General features: G+C 48.0%; 1 protein-coding gene across 1 annotated transcript in view; it reads left to right on the top strand.

The window, feature by feature from the left end:
• LOC119973643 (voltage-dependent L-type calcium channel subunit alpha-1D-like) overlaps positions 1-18,033 on the top strand; it is an 863,992-nt gene that overhangs the window by 374,059 nt on the left and 471,900 nt on the right. The window contains exon 4 of the mRNA XM_038812023.1: positions 8,018-8,157. Within this exon, the coding sequence (XP_038667951.1) occupies positions 8,018-8,157 (140 nt within the window). The remainder of the gene's footprint in view (positions 1-8,017; positions 8,158-18,033) is intronic.

Here is an 18,033-nt window from a genome sequence, read left to right on the forward strand (position 1 = left end):
GGAACAAAGCTGCAAGTGCAATTCTTACTGTGCAGCATCACCAGAATTCCGTATCATCAATATCCTTGGGGTTACCATAGGGCATGATTCTCTGGCCTTGTTCCGCTCTCGCTCAAGTGTAACGAGGCTGGTGATAAGTGGGAAAGGCCAAAAACTAGACCCGTGCCAGGTGGCAAACAGTTTGCGATGCAATTGGCCCGCTCTATTAGGCTAAATCAGGATTGTGCCATAGCATGGCGAGAAACCAATTATCACCACTTGCGCTCCATTTCGACAAAATTATCAAGAGCAAACCCATATCCAATGGCCCCCGTCTTTCAACGACCTCCACACCAACTGCTCACGCTGGTGCAGATTAGTACTCCCTTTGGAAAATGTGAACCTGGCGGAAGGGCTCCTTTGCAAAGCCAAGGAGGTGAGTAGCCATCTGTGCTCACAGGCAAAGAGCCTGGAGGCGCTGGGCTTGCTACCCCGGTGCTCGGTGGGAGATGGGGGACCCTCCGCAGTGGTAGGCCGCCATGGGTGGCTTGGATGTGCTGGGGAGATGGGCAAAGCGTCTGGTGGTCATCCCGCATTGCAGAAGGAAGTGACAGAGGCAGCATAATGGCTTTGCAAAAAGGTATTACTGTGCTGTTCAAACCCCACTCCCGATGGTGCCGCCTTCCCCAGCCCCCCCTCTACCCCCTACCTAAACTCCCACCCCCCTCCCCCCTCTCACGGTGCCCTCAGAGATCCTGGACGTGCTTGGCCCTCCTAGTTCTACCACTACGTCTTGGTGTTTCCTCAGGATGCACATCAGAAATAGAGGCAGCCAGATGCTTACCTCGTACTGTGGCCTTCGATGCCCCTGCCGAGCGTCCACTGGGGGCTTGAGGATCCCGGCTCACTTGTCGGCGGCACATGCAAAGCTGTGCCTCTCTGTCCCGTGTGCTGACTGTGAGATGCCACCTCATCAGATGGGTGGAACTCGGGGAGCTGGTGGCCACCGTTGCCACTGCATGGGACGGGTATGGCTTGGCACCCATCACCCTCTCCCGGTCGGTGCCCATAGGGCCCTGAGGTTCACCCTGGTATGAAGGGGCAGCTGGTTCGAGGGGCAGGGCTCTGCCAGCCCTGGTGATTCCCCAGTGTCTGCACCATTGTGTCGACACCCTAAGCGATGCTCCTTAGTGACTGGGCCATGCTCTGCAGCACCTCAGCCATGCCCCCCTGCGACTGGGACAAACTCCGCAGCACCTCCGCTATGCCCATCTGAGAGCGTATTCATGTCCCGCAGAACCTCATCCAGGTTGGCCTGGTGCTGGGTGACATTCTGCCGAAACCCTCAGCCATGGCCACCACCGACTGTGCAACTGCTTGGCCACCTTCACTCATGGTGCCAACATCGTGCACCAGGCTTTCCACTGCGGTCGCCACCCTAGCAGTGTTGGCCTTGGTGCCACACATTGCCGGTGACATCTCCTGCGTCCCCTAGCCTCTGAGACTCCTCCAAGCGGCTATGGATCTGCTGCAGTGGCACCGACATCTCCCCCTGAACACCCAGGTTGGTCCCTATCGTCAGCTCTGGGTAACTCTGTTCCACAGGCTCAGCATCAGCCTGGGACCCAGCTGGGATTCAGCAGACCTTCAACTGCTGCCTAGCCTGGGGGTTCCTGCCTCCACCTGATGTGCATCATCAGCAGTGTGGTGCTCACCAGATTGTGTCCAGAAGCCTGTCCACTAACATGCCCAACCAAGGTGTGTGTATCTGCGCTGGTCGGGGGTGGGGATGACAGTTGTGCCGCAACCACAGTTGCATCCTCAGAACTCTCCTCTGAGGTCTCTCCTTGGAGTCAGGAAAGAGTGCCGCCCGGAATGGGCCGGCTCCGTCGCCTGGCGGACCTGCAGGAGAATGGTCATGTGGTCAGTGGGAGGGATGGATCAGTCAGTAAGGCAAGCACTACTCACGTTTGTCAGGTCCTCTGGTTGGAGCCCGGTGGTTCCCAACTTCTGCGGCGTCCGCCAGCCTCCGCGTAGCTGACCGATCTATCCTCGGCCACACTGGTCACCTCCAGGGCCCGCTCCTCAAAGGAGGTGAGGAATCTTATGTCTGACTCCTCTCCACTGGTCTGGGCCCTCTCCTAATGCTTATGGGAGAGCTTTTCCTGAGGAGATACAGAGAGGGTATCATTAGCCACAAGTGCAGTTCATAGTAGTGGGAGGGGGGTACGAAGGTGGGATGGGGGGGTTACTGGGGGGGGGGTGGAGGGAGGGTTGGGGGTTGCATGAGGAGCTGGGGGATGGCTGCTCCATTGGAGGGGGGGTGGCGGTGGTGTTGGTGTCTACTCACTTGTGTTGCCCGGTCGTTGACCTTTTTCCTGCACTGCTGGTCTGTCCTCCTGGTTATTCTCCTCGAGCTGACAGCTGCCGTCACCTCATCCCTGGCAGCATGGCTGCCTTGTAGCTCGCCCTCCTGGACTCTCGAGGAAACAGGACATCCCTCCTGGCCTCCACCGTGTCTATGAACCTTCCCAGGTCAACGTTCTCGAATCTTGGGGCTGGTCTCCTCAGATCTATCGTTACGAGCTGGCTGAGGTTAGGTTGAGCAAATGCAGCTTAAGTGCTGCTCGACCTTTTTTGCGGGTGGGGGTGGGTGACGCTGGTTTAGCACAGGGCTAAAGAGCTGGCTTTTAAAGCAGACCCAGGCAGGCCAGCAGCACGGTTCAATTCCCATACCAGCCTCCCCGAACAGGCGCTGGAATGTGGCGACTAGGGGCTTTTCACAGTAACTTCATTCAAAGCCTACTTGTGACAATAAGCAAATTTCATTTCATTTTCATTTTATTTCATTTAATTTCATTTCATTTTTCAGCGAATCAGCTGGCGAGCCTTCATTTGCAGCGAAAAGCCCGTGAGGCCTCGTTACGTGGACCAATTAACGTTGAATTGCTTTGCCGGCTTTGATGGGCCGCGCACCGGGAAGCTCGCTGCAATTCCCGCTCGCTGCCACACTTAGAAATTTTTCTGGAGAATTGCGCCCATAAACTGGAAACCTAATTGGACTAGCCGCATAAATATTGTGGCTACAAGGGCAGGTCAGAGGCTGGGTATTCTGTAGTAAGTAACTCACCTCTTGGCCCCTAAAGTCTTTCCACAATCCACAAGACACAAATTAGGAGTGTGATGGAATATTGTCTCCTTGTTTGGATTGATGGAGTTCCAATATCACTCAAGGAGTTCAATATCCTGAACAAAGCAGCCTGCTTGACTGACGCCCCTTCCAGAAACTTAAACATATACTCCCTTCACCATAAATGCATAGTGGCTACAACTACAAGACTCACTGCAGCAACTCACTAAAGTTACACTGCACTTTCCAAACTTGTGGTCTCTATCACCTAGAAGATTAAGGGCAGCAGGTGCATGGGAACAGCATCACCCACAATTTCCCTCCAAGTTACACACAAGTCTGACTTCAAAATATATAATTGTTCTTTCATCAGCGCTGGATCAGAATCCTGGAACCCTCTACTTAATAGCACTGTGTGGTTATACTGCACAGACTGCAAAATTCTAAAAAGATGGCCCATCACTTTCTCAATTAGGGAAGGGCAATAAACAATGGTTTTGCCAGTGGCACCCACATTCCATGAATGAATACAAGAACATTATTTATTTATTTATTTAAAAAAATCTTGTGTACCCAATTTTCTTTTCCAATTAAGGGGCAATTTAGCGTGGCTAATCCACCTACCCTGCACATCTTTTGGGTTGTGGGGGTGAGACCCAGGCAAATGTGGGAGAATTTGTAAACTCCACAAGATAATAGTCTAGTACTTAACTTTTTTTTGAGAAGTTAAATCAAGTGAATTAGAAAGAACAGTTTTTTTTATAATACGGTGTTTGTAACCTCACATTTATAATTCCTTATGTCACATTAAACAGAAAATATATGTTGAATCATTGAAAAAAATGAATGCTGGTAATGTTTGAACTTTGAATATATTGGGCGGGATTTACTGACCACCTCACCTCGTGTTTTTAGGCATGGGAGGTGGCCCGCCAGCAGGATCTACCGATTTAGCCATTGTCAACAGGATTTCCTGTTGAAGTAAAAAAACTCACCACTATTCTTAGAATTCCCCCCTGTACCAAAAAGGGTCAATAAGACATTCTAAATGATGAACAGGGATTCTCACTCCCTGACTCCTATGCAGACTTAGGTGGGTGCTATTTGGGTCAATCTATATGTTCAAGTTATCCCCCGGTATAACCCATATCTTCATAGAAGATTTTATCTACTTACCAATTAGTAGCAACGACCTTGGGTCCCGCGTTGGTAATTAAGTAAAGTAGACTTTGTAATAACCACTGTTTCAGGCTAAAACTTTAAAGTTATTTTATTATTATTTTTTCTTTTAAAAGATAAAATCACTGTTTTTACAGAAAGGTAAAAAAGATCTTGGGCGGGATTCTCCTGTACCCGGCGGGGCGGGGGGTCCCGGCGGGATGGAGTGGTGTGAACCACTCCGGCGCCGGGCCGCCCCAAAGGTGTGGAATCCACCGCACCTTCATGGGCGAGGCCCGCCCCGGGGTGGTTGGCGTCCCGCTGGCCGGCGGGATAGGGGCCTGGTGCCACACCAACCGGCGCAATGGGCCTCCGCCAGCTGAGAGTTGGCGAATGCGTGGGAGCGCCAGCGTGCACTGGTGTCATCCCTGCACATGCGCAGAGGGATTCACTTCTGCACCGGGAATGGCGGATGACAACGGCCTCGGTGCGGAAGGAATAGAGTGCCCTCACGGCACAGGCCCGCCCGCGGACTGGTGGGCCCCAACCACGGGCCAGGCCCCTGTGGGGGCACTCCCGGGGCCAGATCCCCCCCCCCCCGTGAACCCCCAAGAACCCCGGAGCCCACCGCCAGGTCCCGCCGGTAAGAGACCAACTCCGATTGACGCCGACGGGACCGGCATAGAACAGACGGGACTTTGGCCCTTCGTGGGCCGGAGAATCCGGACAGCTCCAGGGCCCATTGAGTCGCGCCGGACCCTGCCATTCTCCGAGGTGGGCGGCGTGATTTACGCCGGGCCGGTTTTTGGGGGGCAGGAGAATTGGGAGGACAGCGGGGGCGGGATTCACGCCGACCCCCGGCGATTCTCCCACCCGGCGGAGGGTCGGAGAATCCCACCCCTTTTCTTTGGATCCTCCTGGTCAGTTGTTAGACCATCAGGTCTGCCTTGACAATCTTTCTTTAGCTTTTGGTTTTCTCTTGATGGATTCGCTGTTCTGCTCGGTTTCTGTGTTCTATTCTTCCCATGTCCGAGGGCAGCTATGAGAGCTGACTCTGCTGGCTGCTATCGATTTAGGGTTTACATTGCTCTTCTGGCAGTTATTAAGTTTATATGACATTATCGTAAAGTAACTTTGTTTTGCTCTTGACTGTTCAGTGTATCTTTAATCTTAATTACTTCTCACACGACTATGTATTCATGTTGAGCATGACTTTAGTTCATCAAACTCTGATTACATTTTTTCCCTTGTAATGTTCAAAAGTGCTTTGATCCTCGAGGGGTGTTACATCTGGTTCCTGTCACTTCTAAAGTTGCTTTATTACCAAATTGTGCCCTTATCTTGTCAGAACTCTGACTCCGATTTGGTGTTAACTTGTGCTCTCGTGGACACGTCGCCTGCGGCTTCCCATATTCAACTGGTGTCAGCAGGATTTCACACCTAAACATTTGTCACCCAATTCAACTGAAGATCCTGGCAATTCTTTAATAACTGCTTACTAAAATAATTAACTTCAAAGAAGGTGCGAAATATTGTTTCTCTTCATATAACTAAAAGTTCAATCTGCTTTAACTTGAAAGACAAGTAACAACTTGAGCTGTTACAAGTTGTTTTCTTAACGCCTGTTTGATAAAGGCTATCTGCATTTCAATTTTCTTTTGCTGAATACTGTTAACCCTTTGTGGGTTTTTTTCCTACATTTTCTCATGTACCTTCAGGTCAGGTTTTGCCAGACGTCCATGTTTCAAATGACATATTTTCCCATTTTTACTTTACACTGTTCACAGCACCCCTCATCACCAGGAAACCCATGCGCCATCATCGGACCAGAATTTCCCGCCGGCATGAACAGCCGTTAAGTCCCTCCCAATATATGCGGTTAGTCATGGGCGCAAATCCCATAATAGCTGCTAAATCTCATGAGAGGTCAAAAACGGGATTTGCGCCGGCAAGATTCTCCGACCCCCACTGGTGATGTAATCAGGTTTGCGCACAGAAATGGCGTGAGCCTGATTTGCATATATTAACATTTAATTAAGAGGTTTGACGCCACTACTTCCACTCTTGTCGTAACTCCCCACCCCGCCGTCATGATGTCATTCTGGTGCTGGTGTGAACCACTACAAAAACAAAAACCAGTCTAGGTGACCACGCCGAGGATACACAGGTAGGTTTAGGTTTTGGGTGGTGAGGGACATGCCTGGACAGAAAGTTTTGCAGATTTAATACCATATGCAGTGGAACCCATGTATGGGATAACGAGTATTTATTATGGCAATATGATTACAATTTTGAGACAAAAGACATGTAAAAGGACATTTTGGTGGCGAGCTGCCTTCTTGAACCACTGCATTCCTTGAAGTGTAGGTACACCTTGCTGTTCGTGAGGGAATTCCAGGATTTTAGCCCAGCGGCAGTGAAGGAATAGTAATATATTTTCAAGTCAGGATGGTGAGTGACTTGGAGGGGAACGTCCAGGTGGTGATGTTCCCATGTATCTCCTTGCTTGTTCTTCTCAATGGTAGCGGTCATGGGTTTGGAAGGTGCTGCCGAAGAAGCCTTGGTGAGTTCCTGCAGTACATCTTGTAGATGGTACACAGTGCAGTATAATATGGGTACAATCAATACCCCTTTACAACCTTGGGAAATATGGCAATTTTGAAAAAAAGTGGTGGCCCCCTCTTAAATTGAGATACCCTGCAAAGAGAGCACTCTTGTTTTGTAAAGTTAATTGCAAATTGGCTGATCATACAAAAGTTCCTTGTGGCTCCCCACAATGTACACATGGCATACAAATTGAGATTTGTGGTGGGAGTTGTGCATCTTGGGATTTAATCTGTCCAAGATTCATGATTGAAACACAACTTGCTGACACAGAGTTTATATTACAAATCTCAGGATGTGAGCTATTCGAATCCTACAGTGTAGAAGGAGGCCTTTCGCCTCATCGGGTCTGCACCGACCCTCCGAAAGAGCGCCTTACCTAGCCCCTCTCCCTATCCCCGTAACACCAACTAACCTTTTGGACACTAAGAGGCAACATAGCATGGCCAATCCACCTAACCTGCACCTCTTTGGACTGTGGGAGGAAATCGGAGCACCTGGAGGACACCCACGCAGACTCGGGAAGAACATACAAACTCCAAGTCACCCAAGGTCGGAACTAAACCTGGCGCTGTGAGACAGTATGTTAACCACTGCACCACCATGCCGCCCTATTCTGCTGGTTGGTGGTGTTGCAATTGTCTGGTTGTGAGCTGGTACTGCCTGACTAGAATCATAGAATAATTTAACTTCTTTTACCATTTTCTGCTGCTTCCTTCCTTCAACTTATATATAATACAAAAGGGGATTTCAATTGAGCTAGGTATTAAAACTTTCACCTGCAATGAAAGTTTATCAGTCAACAGCGAGATATGAGTGTGGCTCAGAGACAGAACTGACACTGTCATTCTGGTCTGCATTCTTTCTTCCTGCTTTTGTGTGTTGTGAGAAAACAAAAAAATATAGTGCACTGACTAATTAACAGCCAGTGTATTTTCAATTAGATAAAGTACAGCTCAAGTGCAAGTAAATTTTGTAATGTGAAATATAAGGTAACAGGAAATCTCCAAATTTGTAATTCATAGTTGAAACTTTGAATGTGTTTTGTTTTAAAATTTAATTTATTTGTAAATTTTTCTTTTATATGTTGCTTTCGCTGCTGACTTTGTGACATACTAATAGTATTTTGTTTCTTGTGTCTTTCAGGAAACAGTAGAATATGCCTTCCTTATAATTTTTACAATTGAAACGTTTTTGAAGATTATAGCATATGGACTGCTGTTACATCCCAATGCTTATGTAAGAAATGGATGGAACTTGATGGACTTTGTAATTGTAATTGTGGGGTAAGTCTAAATTTTGACGCCATACAATGTAACAAAACATTATAACTTCTTTGGAGGTTATTTAAATGATCTGCATTGAAATTCAGAGGTTATGAAATGCAAGGTGGGTGGCTTATTACCATAGAAACCACATAATCTACTTACGTAATTTGAATTTTCTCTTGTTACATTCCTTCAGGTGTTGTTGCCACATTAGTGAGAAATATAAAAATGTTTTGGTGACAGTGGCTCCGTGGAGCGTGAGCCAGCTGTCCTCTCTCTTCCCACCCTTGCGTCTCTGTCAGTACCCCTCCACACCTGGAAGGATGGCCTCCAAACTCTGTGCAAAGCCATGTGCAAACTTGGTGCCAGATTTGTCCATATCCCTTGACAGTGTCAGCTTTGTGGCAGGCTGATGCACCAAGTATTTCTGAATGCGTGCCAATTAGCTGCACTGTTTTTGCCTGCCAGCCAGCCCAGACTGCTGCTACCTGTGATGATACCGTTCCTATCTGGGCCTCAGTGGACCAGAGCTGCTCATAGTTGTCCTGCAAGACCAGTTGCCATCTCCCCAAATTTAAGTCATCAGCCATGCCACCAGTGCTTGTTGGCACTGCATAGGATTACTTGGACAGGCTAAAGCACACGGCAGACAGGCAGTAAGGGAATGCACAAGGGTAATTAGTTAACATTTGTATGCAATATAGCATGGTTTTGTTTATAAAGTTGATTTTGAATTTTGATTTTCTGGTGGCTTTTATTTTTGCATTGTGACCAAGTGAATGTTATGATGGTCAGTAACAAAGAGGCGATAGGGGCTTTATTTCACTGTGGGCTTCTGAACTCCCGACATTGGGACCAAATGCATGCTGGTTCAATCTCCTAGAAATGGCTTCCTAATTGAACACCTATGTTTGTCATCTTATTAAGGATGAATGTCCGACTCTGTATGCTGCAGATCCAGTCAGAGACTGGGAGTTCTGGAGTCTTAGTAGCCCCATTGGAAATGGTGGATGCTGCTGAACCAGGCGAGGGGCTGTAAGAGTGCCTCAATGTGGAGTTCCCTCAAAGACATTCATGAAGATTAAAAGTGACAAATGCAGGGCAGTATGTGGCGCAGTGGATAGCACTGCGACTGCGGAGCTGAGGACCCGGGTTCGAATCCCGGCCCTGGGTCACTGTCCGTGTGGAGTTTGCACATTCTCCCCATGTCTGCGTGGGTTTCATCCCCACAACCCAAAGATGTGCTGGTTAGGTGGATTGGCCACGCGAAATTGCCCCTTAATTGGAAAAAAAATAATTGGCTCCTCTAAATTTATATTAAAAAAACGTGACAAAGGCCAAAGCCAATAGATCCCTTGGAACAGGAGTAAACTCTTCCGGGAGAATCATTTTGGCCACAGGTGAGGCTTTTCCTATCAGCTACCCCATCATTAGGACATGTTGTCTCCGGCTCCAATGGTTCATCAGCTTGCCTGTGTCGGCTGCAGCCTCAAAACCGCCCTTAATTTGGGCTTTGATCATGTTAAGCTGCTGTCCCCCTTTCTTGATGCAGATCCCCACTATTCCTGAGAAAATTCCCTTGTTGATGCAATGCGTCAGGGAGCTGTCCCGATGTCTCCCCCCTCTCCACCATTTTCACATCTTCCCTCTCCAACTTGGCCTTCATGGACCCAGGAAAATCTAGCACGAGGTGTCTGGATATTGGTGGTTGGATAATCGGGGTTGGATTTACTGGTAAGGTTGGTAAAGGCAATTAAAAAGCTATCCATTAAGGGGCTGTGTTGGTTTCCTCCTCCCAACCTTTTCTTCCTATTATTCATCTCTTCTTCCACTTTGTTGTGTTGCTCTTCAGCAAGTCACTGTATAGTTAGTGGCAAGGGCTGCGCCCACAAAATGACAGGCTGTCCAGTGTGTGGTAGATCATCACAATAATTGACACATGATCTATTAAGTACTGCAGAACTCCTTCAGAGCCATTCAGGCAGCGGAAATTTAACGTTCGTACCCCAGTGGTCTGTTCCCTCACTTTTTGTGTAGCAGCATGACTTTTGTTGTATGCATGTTGCTAACGTGTGCATGGGTTACACAACTCAGTCATACAGTCAGAAGAGTCATAGAGGCATAGACGTCTACAGCACAGAAAAGACACTTCGGCCCATCATGTTTATGCCAGTCAAAAACAACCACCTAAGTATTCTAATCCCATTTTTCAGCACTTGACCCATTGCCTTGTATTCCTTGGAATTGCAAGTGTACATCTGAATACTTCTTAAATGTTATGAGGGTCTCGGCGTCCACCCCCTTTCAGGTAGTGAGTTCCAGACTCCCACCGACCTCTGGGTGAAAAAGCTTTACCTCACATCCCCTCTAAACCTCCTGCTCCTTCTCGTAAGTCTATTCCCCCTGGTTATTGAACCCTCCACCAAGGGGAAAAATTTCTTCCTGTATACTCTATCTATGCCCCTCATAATTTTATACATCTCAATCATGCCCTCCCTCAGTTTCCTCTGCTCCAAGGAAAACAACCCCAGCCTGTCTAATCTCTCTTTGTAACTAAAACTGTCCAGCCCATGCAACATGCTGGTAACTCTCCTCTGCATCCTTTCCAGTGCTCACATTCCTCCCATGATATGGATTCCAGAACTGACACAATACTTCAGTTGTTGCTGAACCGGCATTTTTTACAGTTCCTACATAACCTCCCTGCTCTTAAACACTATGCCTCGGCTAATAAATGGAAGTATACCACATGCCCTCAACTAACCTCAAAGAAGTTGATGATCCCTTTAAATATCATTGCTGGGGGAGGGTCTTTAGGCAGATTCACATCACGACCTACATTCTCTGCATTGTTTAAGTTATGACATTCTGTTTGTAATCAATATTGTCCATTGATTGATTTCCTTCAAGATCTGAAAGATATTGAGGTTGAACTCAACATCTGGTTATTTAAGCCAGGGGTATAAATTTTGATAATAACTGTATAAGAATTCATCGATCATAAAAGCTTTATAAAATGAATCCAAAATATTGCCATGGAAACTAGTGCTTGTCTGCAGAAAACCGCAAATGTGCCATTTTCAGTGTAATTACAAATGAATTAGAATTATCGCATCCTTCCAAAAATAATCTGTTTAATTCTTTTTCTGTGAAGCTGGCTAGCTGCACCTTTCTGCAATTTTGCTTAAATAAGATCACATCTGAGTTTTCCTTCTGCCACTGTGAATGACTGAAAATCTTTGTGTGTAGTGGAACTGGCATAAATGTCTGTCCATAACTGAGGGAACCAGCCACTAACAGAATGATACATAATGAGCAGAAAATGTTAAAACGACCTTCTCTGAAACCAGTCACAAATAGTGACTGTACTGTACCTCCATACTGGGCTGAACAGTCTTCTCATTGATTTTAAAAGAAGTGGGAAAAGAGCAAAATAACAATGAGAACAAAAAAAAGGACAAAAATAGCCAGCAGCATTATAGTAACAACACACAAAGCACAGGAACTAATATTCACTAAATAAAATCTTAAAATATACAAACAACAAAAAAAGTGAAAATCTGTGGATAATAAGCATATTCACCTGTCTTAGGTGTTCAGTTTTTTCATTACTTTGTAGGGTGAAATTTAATGGCTGTGCTGTGCTAAAGCGAGAGCACGACAAGGCTGGTAGATCGTGGGAGAGGCGCAAAATGAGAACCGAAAAAATGGGTGCCGATCAGTTTGCGATCTAACCAGCCTGCACCCTTTGGCGAAATCAAGAACCCACTGTAGCCTGGCAGGAAATCAATAATCATACTTAAGGTCAATCTCCATACAATTACCAGGAGCGACCCCCCTGATCTAACGGCCTTCTGTGATCTAACCGCCTCCCAAGCAAGTGGTCAGATGGATGCCGATTAGTACACCTTTATAAAATGTGAACCTGGTGGAAGGATACTGTGGGGATCCAAGGAAGTGAGTACCCATTTTCGCTCACGGGCAATGAAACCGGGGGCACTGAGATTGCTGCCCGGTGCTCGGAGTGGGGGACGGGGGTGCGGGGGTGTTGGGGCAGCACTTCATAGCTCCCAAGTGGATTCCCATGGGTAAGTGTGTGTGCCATGTAGCATGTGAGAGTTATTACCTGGCATCCCAATCAGTTCATGATGCCTGGAAACTGTGCCTGAACACTGTGGGAGGCAACATCACAGATGCAGCGGCCAACATCCAAACTCCCAGGGGCTGAGACCCAGCACCGGGGACATTTCGGTGACCAGAGGGTGGGTGTGTGCACCAGGGAGGGGATCAGCGCCTAGTCCAGATAACGTTCTTTGCGGGTGTCTGGGGTATAGGACGTTGAGTCCGGTGAGCAGCCGCTGTAGCCGGGGTGCGTGGGCAGGACGTGTCGGATGACAGCGGGTGTGGAGAAGAGGGTGGAGGGGGAGGGAGCAATGGAGGATTGGATGGTCCCGGGGTGAAAGCCCCACTGGCTCCAAAAGAGGAAATACTGGAAAATCGCAGCAGGTCTGGTAGCATCTGTAAGGAAAGAAAATGAATAACATTTTGAGTCCAGATGACCCTTTATCAGCTTTGACAAAACGTCATCTGGACTCGAAACGTTAGCTCTTTTCTCTCCTTACAGATGCTGCCAGACCTGCTGAGATTTTCCAGTATTTTCTCTTTTGGTTTCAGATTCCAACATCCGCAGTAATTAGCTTTTATTTTAGACACCACTGGTTGTCAGTGTTAACTCTTTTCAATTCCTTACAGATATTCCATGGAATGGATGATAACTTGGACCCCATGGAAGCTGCCCTTGTGGTGCTGCTGGCAGGCCAGGTGGCCAGATGCCGGAGAAGGTGGCGGCAGTAGCTCAACGCGGTGGCCATGTGCAGGGCCCCGCCTTACATTTTGAGAACCCGGCCACCCTTCAGGCCAGGGAGGGACCAGAGGGGTAGGCCGACGAGGGCCCAAGGTACACAAGTATCGCTGGTCTTTCGAACAGATGACGGACAGCGTGTGCCACAGGAGGCTTTGCCTCAACAAGGGGACAGTGCAGCACCTGTGCCACATCCTTGCGGAGATTGCACTACGTGGAGGAGGATACCCTCTCCCCATGGCCATCAAAGCGACCACAGCCCTGAACTTTTACGCCTCAGGATTCTTCCAGGGCTCGAGCGGGGACTTGTGCTGCATCTCACAAGCTACAGCCCACAAGTGCATCCGTGAGGACACAGATGTTCAGTTTGCCTGGGCAGCAAATTATGTAGACCAGGTTCAACAGGATGCCCGGGCAGCAGGATTCTCCGCCATTGTTGGGATGTCCCAGGACCAGGGAGTAGTGGATGGCATGCATGTCACCTTGCGCTCACTGGGAATGCCCTACATCAACAGGAAGGTGTTCCACTCCCTGAATGTCCAGCTCATGTGAGACCACCACATGAAGATCAGGCACGTGTGTGCCGCTTCCCAGAGAGTGTGCACAACAGCTACATCCTGGGGCCATTGGATAACCTCAGCCTCTTTGAGGACCACCCAGAATGGCTGGTTGGTTCTTGGGGAATAAGATGTACCCGCTGAGGACCTGGCTAATGACGCCAGTACGGAGGCCAGTGACCGATGCGGAGACCCGATACAATGAGGCCCATGCGGCCACCCGGGCCGTCATTTAGCTCTGCATCAAACTCCTCAAATGCAGTTTTGATGTCTCGACCATTCTGCTGGTGCACTGCAGTACACCCCCAGAAGGTTTGCCCGCTTTATGGTGGTCTGCTGTGCCCTCGGCATGCTGGAAGTGGAGGGGGAGGAACATTTGGCCGCCTTAGAGGAAGAGGAGGAGGACGAAGAGGCGCCGGACCCGGAAGAGCAGGAGGGCAAGCCTGGGGAGGACTCAAAGGGCCAGCCGGAGGATGGAGGACAGGTGGAAGTGGCAAGGATCCTGCAGGGCTGTAGGGCCAGGGAGGCCCTCATCCTTGCCTGTTTCACATATGACATAGCCTCAGCCTCCATTTCCTCCCCCCCCCCCCCCCCCTTCGCTCAGCCTCCTGCTCTCTCACCTCTGCACCGTGCGCCGACCTCTACCTCAGTGACAGATCTGTCCTCGGCCACCCCTGTGACCTCCAGGGCCTGTTTCTCATAGGGAGTGAGGACTGTGATGTCTGGCACCCCGCCACCCGTCTGGGCTCACTCCTGTCTGTTGTGGGCCAACTTTTCCTGCAGGGACACAGAGGGGGCTCGTGAGCTGCACATGCATTGTTCATTGAGGGGTGAGGGATGGGGGTTTTGGTGGGGGTGAGATTGGGCTTATGTGGAGTATGGGGAGATAGGGAGTATGGTGGGGGTGGGGTGTTTGGGAGTGGCGGCATGGGATGGGGCATGGAACGGTGCTGGGCGAGGGCGGTGCCAGGCACATGCTTGGGGGGGTGGGGCCAGTGCCAACCTACCCATGTGGCCTGGTGGAGGTCGTTGACCTCCTTGTAGCACTGGGTTCCAGTTTTCCTGTTGACGCTCCTCGAGCTGACGGGCGCTGCCATTTCCTCCCAGGTGACACTGGCTGCCCTGTGGCTGACCCTCCGAGACCCTCGAGGGAAATAGGGCATACTATCTGGCTTGGACCGCATCCGACAGTCTGTTCAGGTTGGCATCGCCGAATCGTGGGGCTGGTCTCCTTGGTGCATGACTGCGAGCTGTGTGAAGTTGAATGTGCAGGAACGGTTTAAATGTTGCTCTCCCTTGTTAGAAGGGGGCTGGCGAACGTAGTCCCTGCAAATCAGCATGCAGGACAGTCATTTGCAGTGCGAAGCCCTTGGGGTCTCATTAAGTGGTCCAATTAATGTTTTATAGCGGTGACAGCCCCGCTGGGCCGAGTGTTGGGAAGCTCACGCAGTTTCCGCTCCCTACCACACTTAGAAACTTTTCCATTAAATCGCACCCAACGTATTTAATGAGCACGGCACGTGGATGACTCTATTGCATTGTTTGAACCATTGTTGGTGGAATTTCTATCTCATGCTGACTGTGCTTATGTGCGTGGCAAACTAATTTGAACGTAGTTAGGTGCGTAAACTATCTGAATCAAACCTGAGTTAAAACATTGAAGTGGATGAGATTGTTCGGTCACTCAAATGGGCATAAATGTTTCCTACATTGGTGGGAAATTAGAAAATAGCTGGAGAAGAATTGAGACCCAGTGCAGCAGCAGGCTATAAAGACTGGTGGTTGTGCCAGAGTAAACAGGCAATATTCATGGTGTGGACACCAATAAGGGCCAGAAGAATAGACATCAATATTTACAATGCAGATCAGGAAGTAGGAGCCTTTCACAGTTGGAAACTAGAATCTGACAGTGGCAGAGACATTGTAGAAATCTGTCTTTGTCTCTTGAGCCTGCAGACTCAGATCTCTGGGGTCCTGCTCCAAAAATAAGGATGCTAGGTGAAAATAACACTCCTATGTATTCAATGAGGATGATCTCAGTGGACCTGAAACAGATGTGAGGGGTTATGGCAGAGTCCCTTATCATTCTTAGTGCTAATATCTGAGAATGATTTGACATAATGGACAGGATTTTTGGACGTCAGGGTTTCCTGCCCACCTCCCGAAGAGTTGGTGGGGAACACATCGCAGCTGATACCGACTGCTCCACGATCATTTAACCTTTGGTGCCGCATTAATTAGCTAAGGACGAGACTTCCGTCCCAACCTGGGGAGGAAGTCCTGTCTCAGAGAGCTGACGTACAATCACATAGCCAACAACTCTATAGCCCCAGCAGTTCCAGATTCAAGCAGTGGCCACAAAGGAGGTAACCCCCTTGCCCAACACCAATTTGCACAGCTAAAGCTGCAACTCTTTTTCTCTTTACTTCCCAGTGTCTTATGTCATCTCAAAAGTCTTCCCACCTTCCGAAGACAAAAATGAGTAAGAATGCACCCTCAAGAGCTTCCAGAGTACTGGAATCTTTCAAAAACTTTTCCTTTATACTGTTTTCCCTAAGATTCAATATTGACAACATTATTTGTTCTCGAGAAGTTCTCCTTTAATGCAAGGCGTATAATGGCACATCGAGTTCTTTATTCAAAGCAGGAGATGAGACAACCCTTTTGTTGCCTTTCATCTTCCATATTTTGATAGCCATTGCATATACTTTCTGTCCTTGATCTATTATACCCTTACAGTATTTTTATGTGCTGTCTCCCTTGAGACATCCCACCACTGGTCAAATGCATTCAATAGCCTCATTGTTCTTATTTTCCAGTAATCAGTTATTTATATTCAAGAGTTGTTTATGAGGCCGCCACCCAGCGTGGCTGTTCTACTTCGTTCACAGTCTCTTGAACCACAGGATGATTCAGTAAAATGTCTCCTTTTGGTAGTTTTGTTTACAGTGAAATTAATCTCAAGCCAGTAAAATGTAATTTACTGCATTAATTTAATCTTCCACCTATTTCTTTGATAAAATAATTGTATTCAAGGCTTTTCAACAACATATAAATATACAAAATATCAAAAGAACAACCAAAGAGTATCAGAAGAACATCACATCAACTCAACAAACAACCCTAACCCTCCAGCCCCCCTGACACTGACCCTCAACCACGTCCCGCCTTCTACTTTTTAGCCCTCTTACTCCCCACGAAAGCCCCCTGCCCCCCTCGCTGACCCCGCAATCCTCCTTGAAGAAATCAATAAACGGTTTTCACCTCCAAGTTAATGCTTCTACTGACCCCCGCAAAACAAGCTTGATCTTCTCTACCGCAGGAATTCTGCCAGGTCGCTCACCCACACTACTGCGTTCAGCGTCTCCGAATCCCTCCAACATAACAAAATCTGTCTCCAGGCTATCAGGGAGGCAAAGGCCAATACATCGGCCTCTCTCCCCCACTGCACTCCCAGGTCTTCCGATACACCAAATATCACCATCTCTGGACTAGGGGGGACACCCTCACTCCCAGAACCTCAGGATTCTCTACCTATTTCAAGCTAATTGTACATTTATTAACTTGGTGGTCAGTTAGTTCAGTTGGCTGGACGGCTGGTTCATGATGCCAACAGAATGGGTTCAATTCTGGTATCAGCTGAGGTTATTCATGAAGGCCCCGTCTTCTCAACCTTGCCCTCGCCTGAGGTGTGTGACCCTCGGGTTGAATCACCACCAGTCAGCTCTCAAAAGGGACAGCAGCCTATGGTCCTCTGGGACAGTGGCGACATTTAGATATATTAACTAGGCATATTTTTAATTTTCAACAAACCAGAGCAATTCCAACTCTCCATCATTCAGAGACTGAACTTCAGCGAAAGCAAACCGCTGCGCTTTTCCAATGACCCACTAACTAAATGTAGTTCAAGGCCTTGTGTAAGACATTAGTCTAAAAAAAATCACACATTCAGTGAGGTTCAATCGAGAGGATTTCCTGACAATCTCATTACAATTTCTGGCTTAATGCCAGCAACAGATATCTGTACCAATACAATTGTCTTCATAAGCATTTCATTTAGGACATTTACAGTGATAAAAACAAGGAGAATTTCATCCCATCCTTCTGGACTAGTTTAGAGTTAAGCTCCCAAGAGAGCAGGAAATGTTTTGTTCAACAGTGCTAGATGCAAGAAAATTAACAAACGGTTAGGAGTCTGAAGACCGGAAGAGTTAAATGCCCTGAATGTTGCTGCAAAGCAACCACAAAATGTCTGAAGTACTCAGCATGTTCTGGTGTTGAATGCTGCTGATCTGGCAATTTTGTCCATAAGAAAATTATGCTTTGAGACAGATCACAGTTCCGTTGTACCGTTGCAGTTAAACCAGAACCTTTTATAAAATTAGATTTTTATGCTTGGCATTGGCCTGTATTATTTCTTTATTTATAGTCTAAATATTACAAATTTGTTTGGAAGTGCAATTGGCCTCCAAGGCC

The sequence above is a fragment of the Scyliorhinus canicula genome, chromosome 11 (assembly GCF_902713615.1).
Source record: "Scyliorhinus canicula chromosome 11, sScyCan1.1, whole genome shotgun sequence".
In the NCBI taxonomy this organism is placed as follows: domain Eukaryota; kingdom Metazoa; phylum Chordata; class Chondrichthyes; order Carcharhiniformes; family Scyliorhinidae; genus Scyliorhinus; species Scyliorhinus canicula.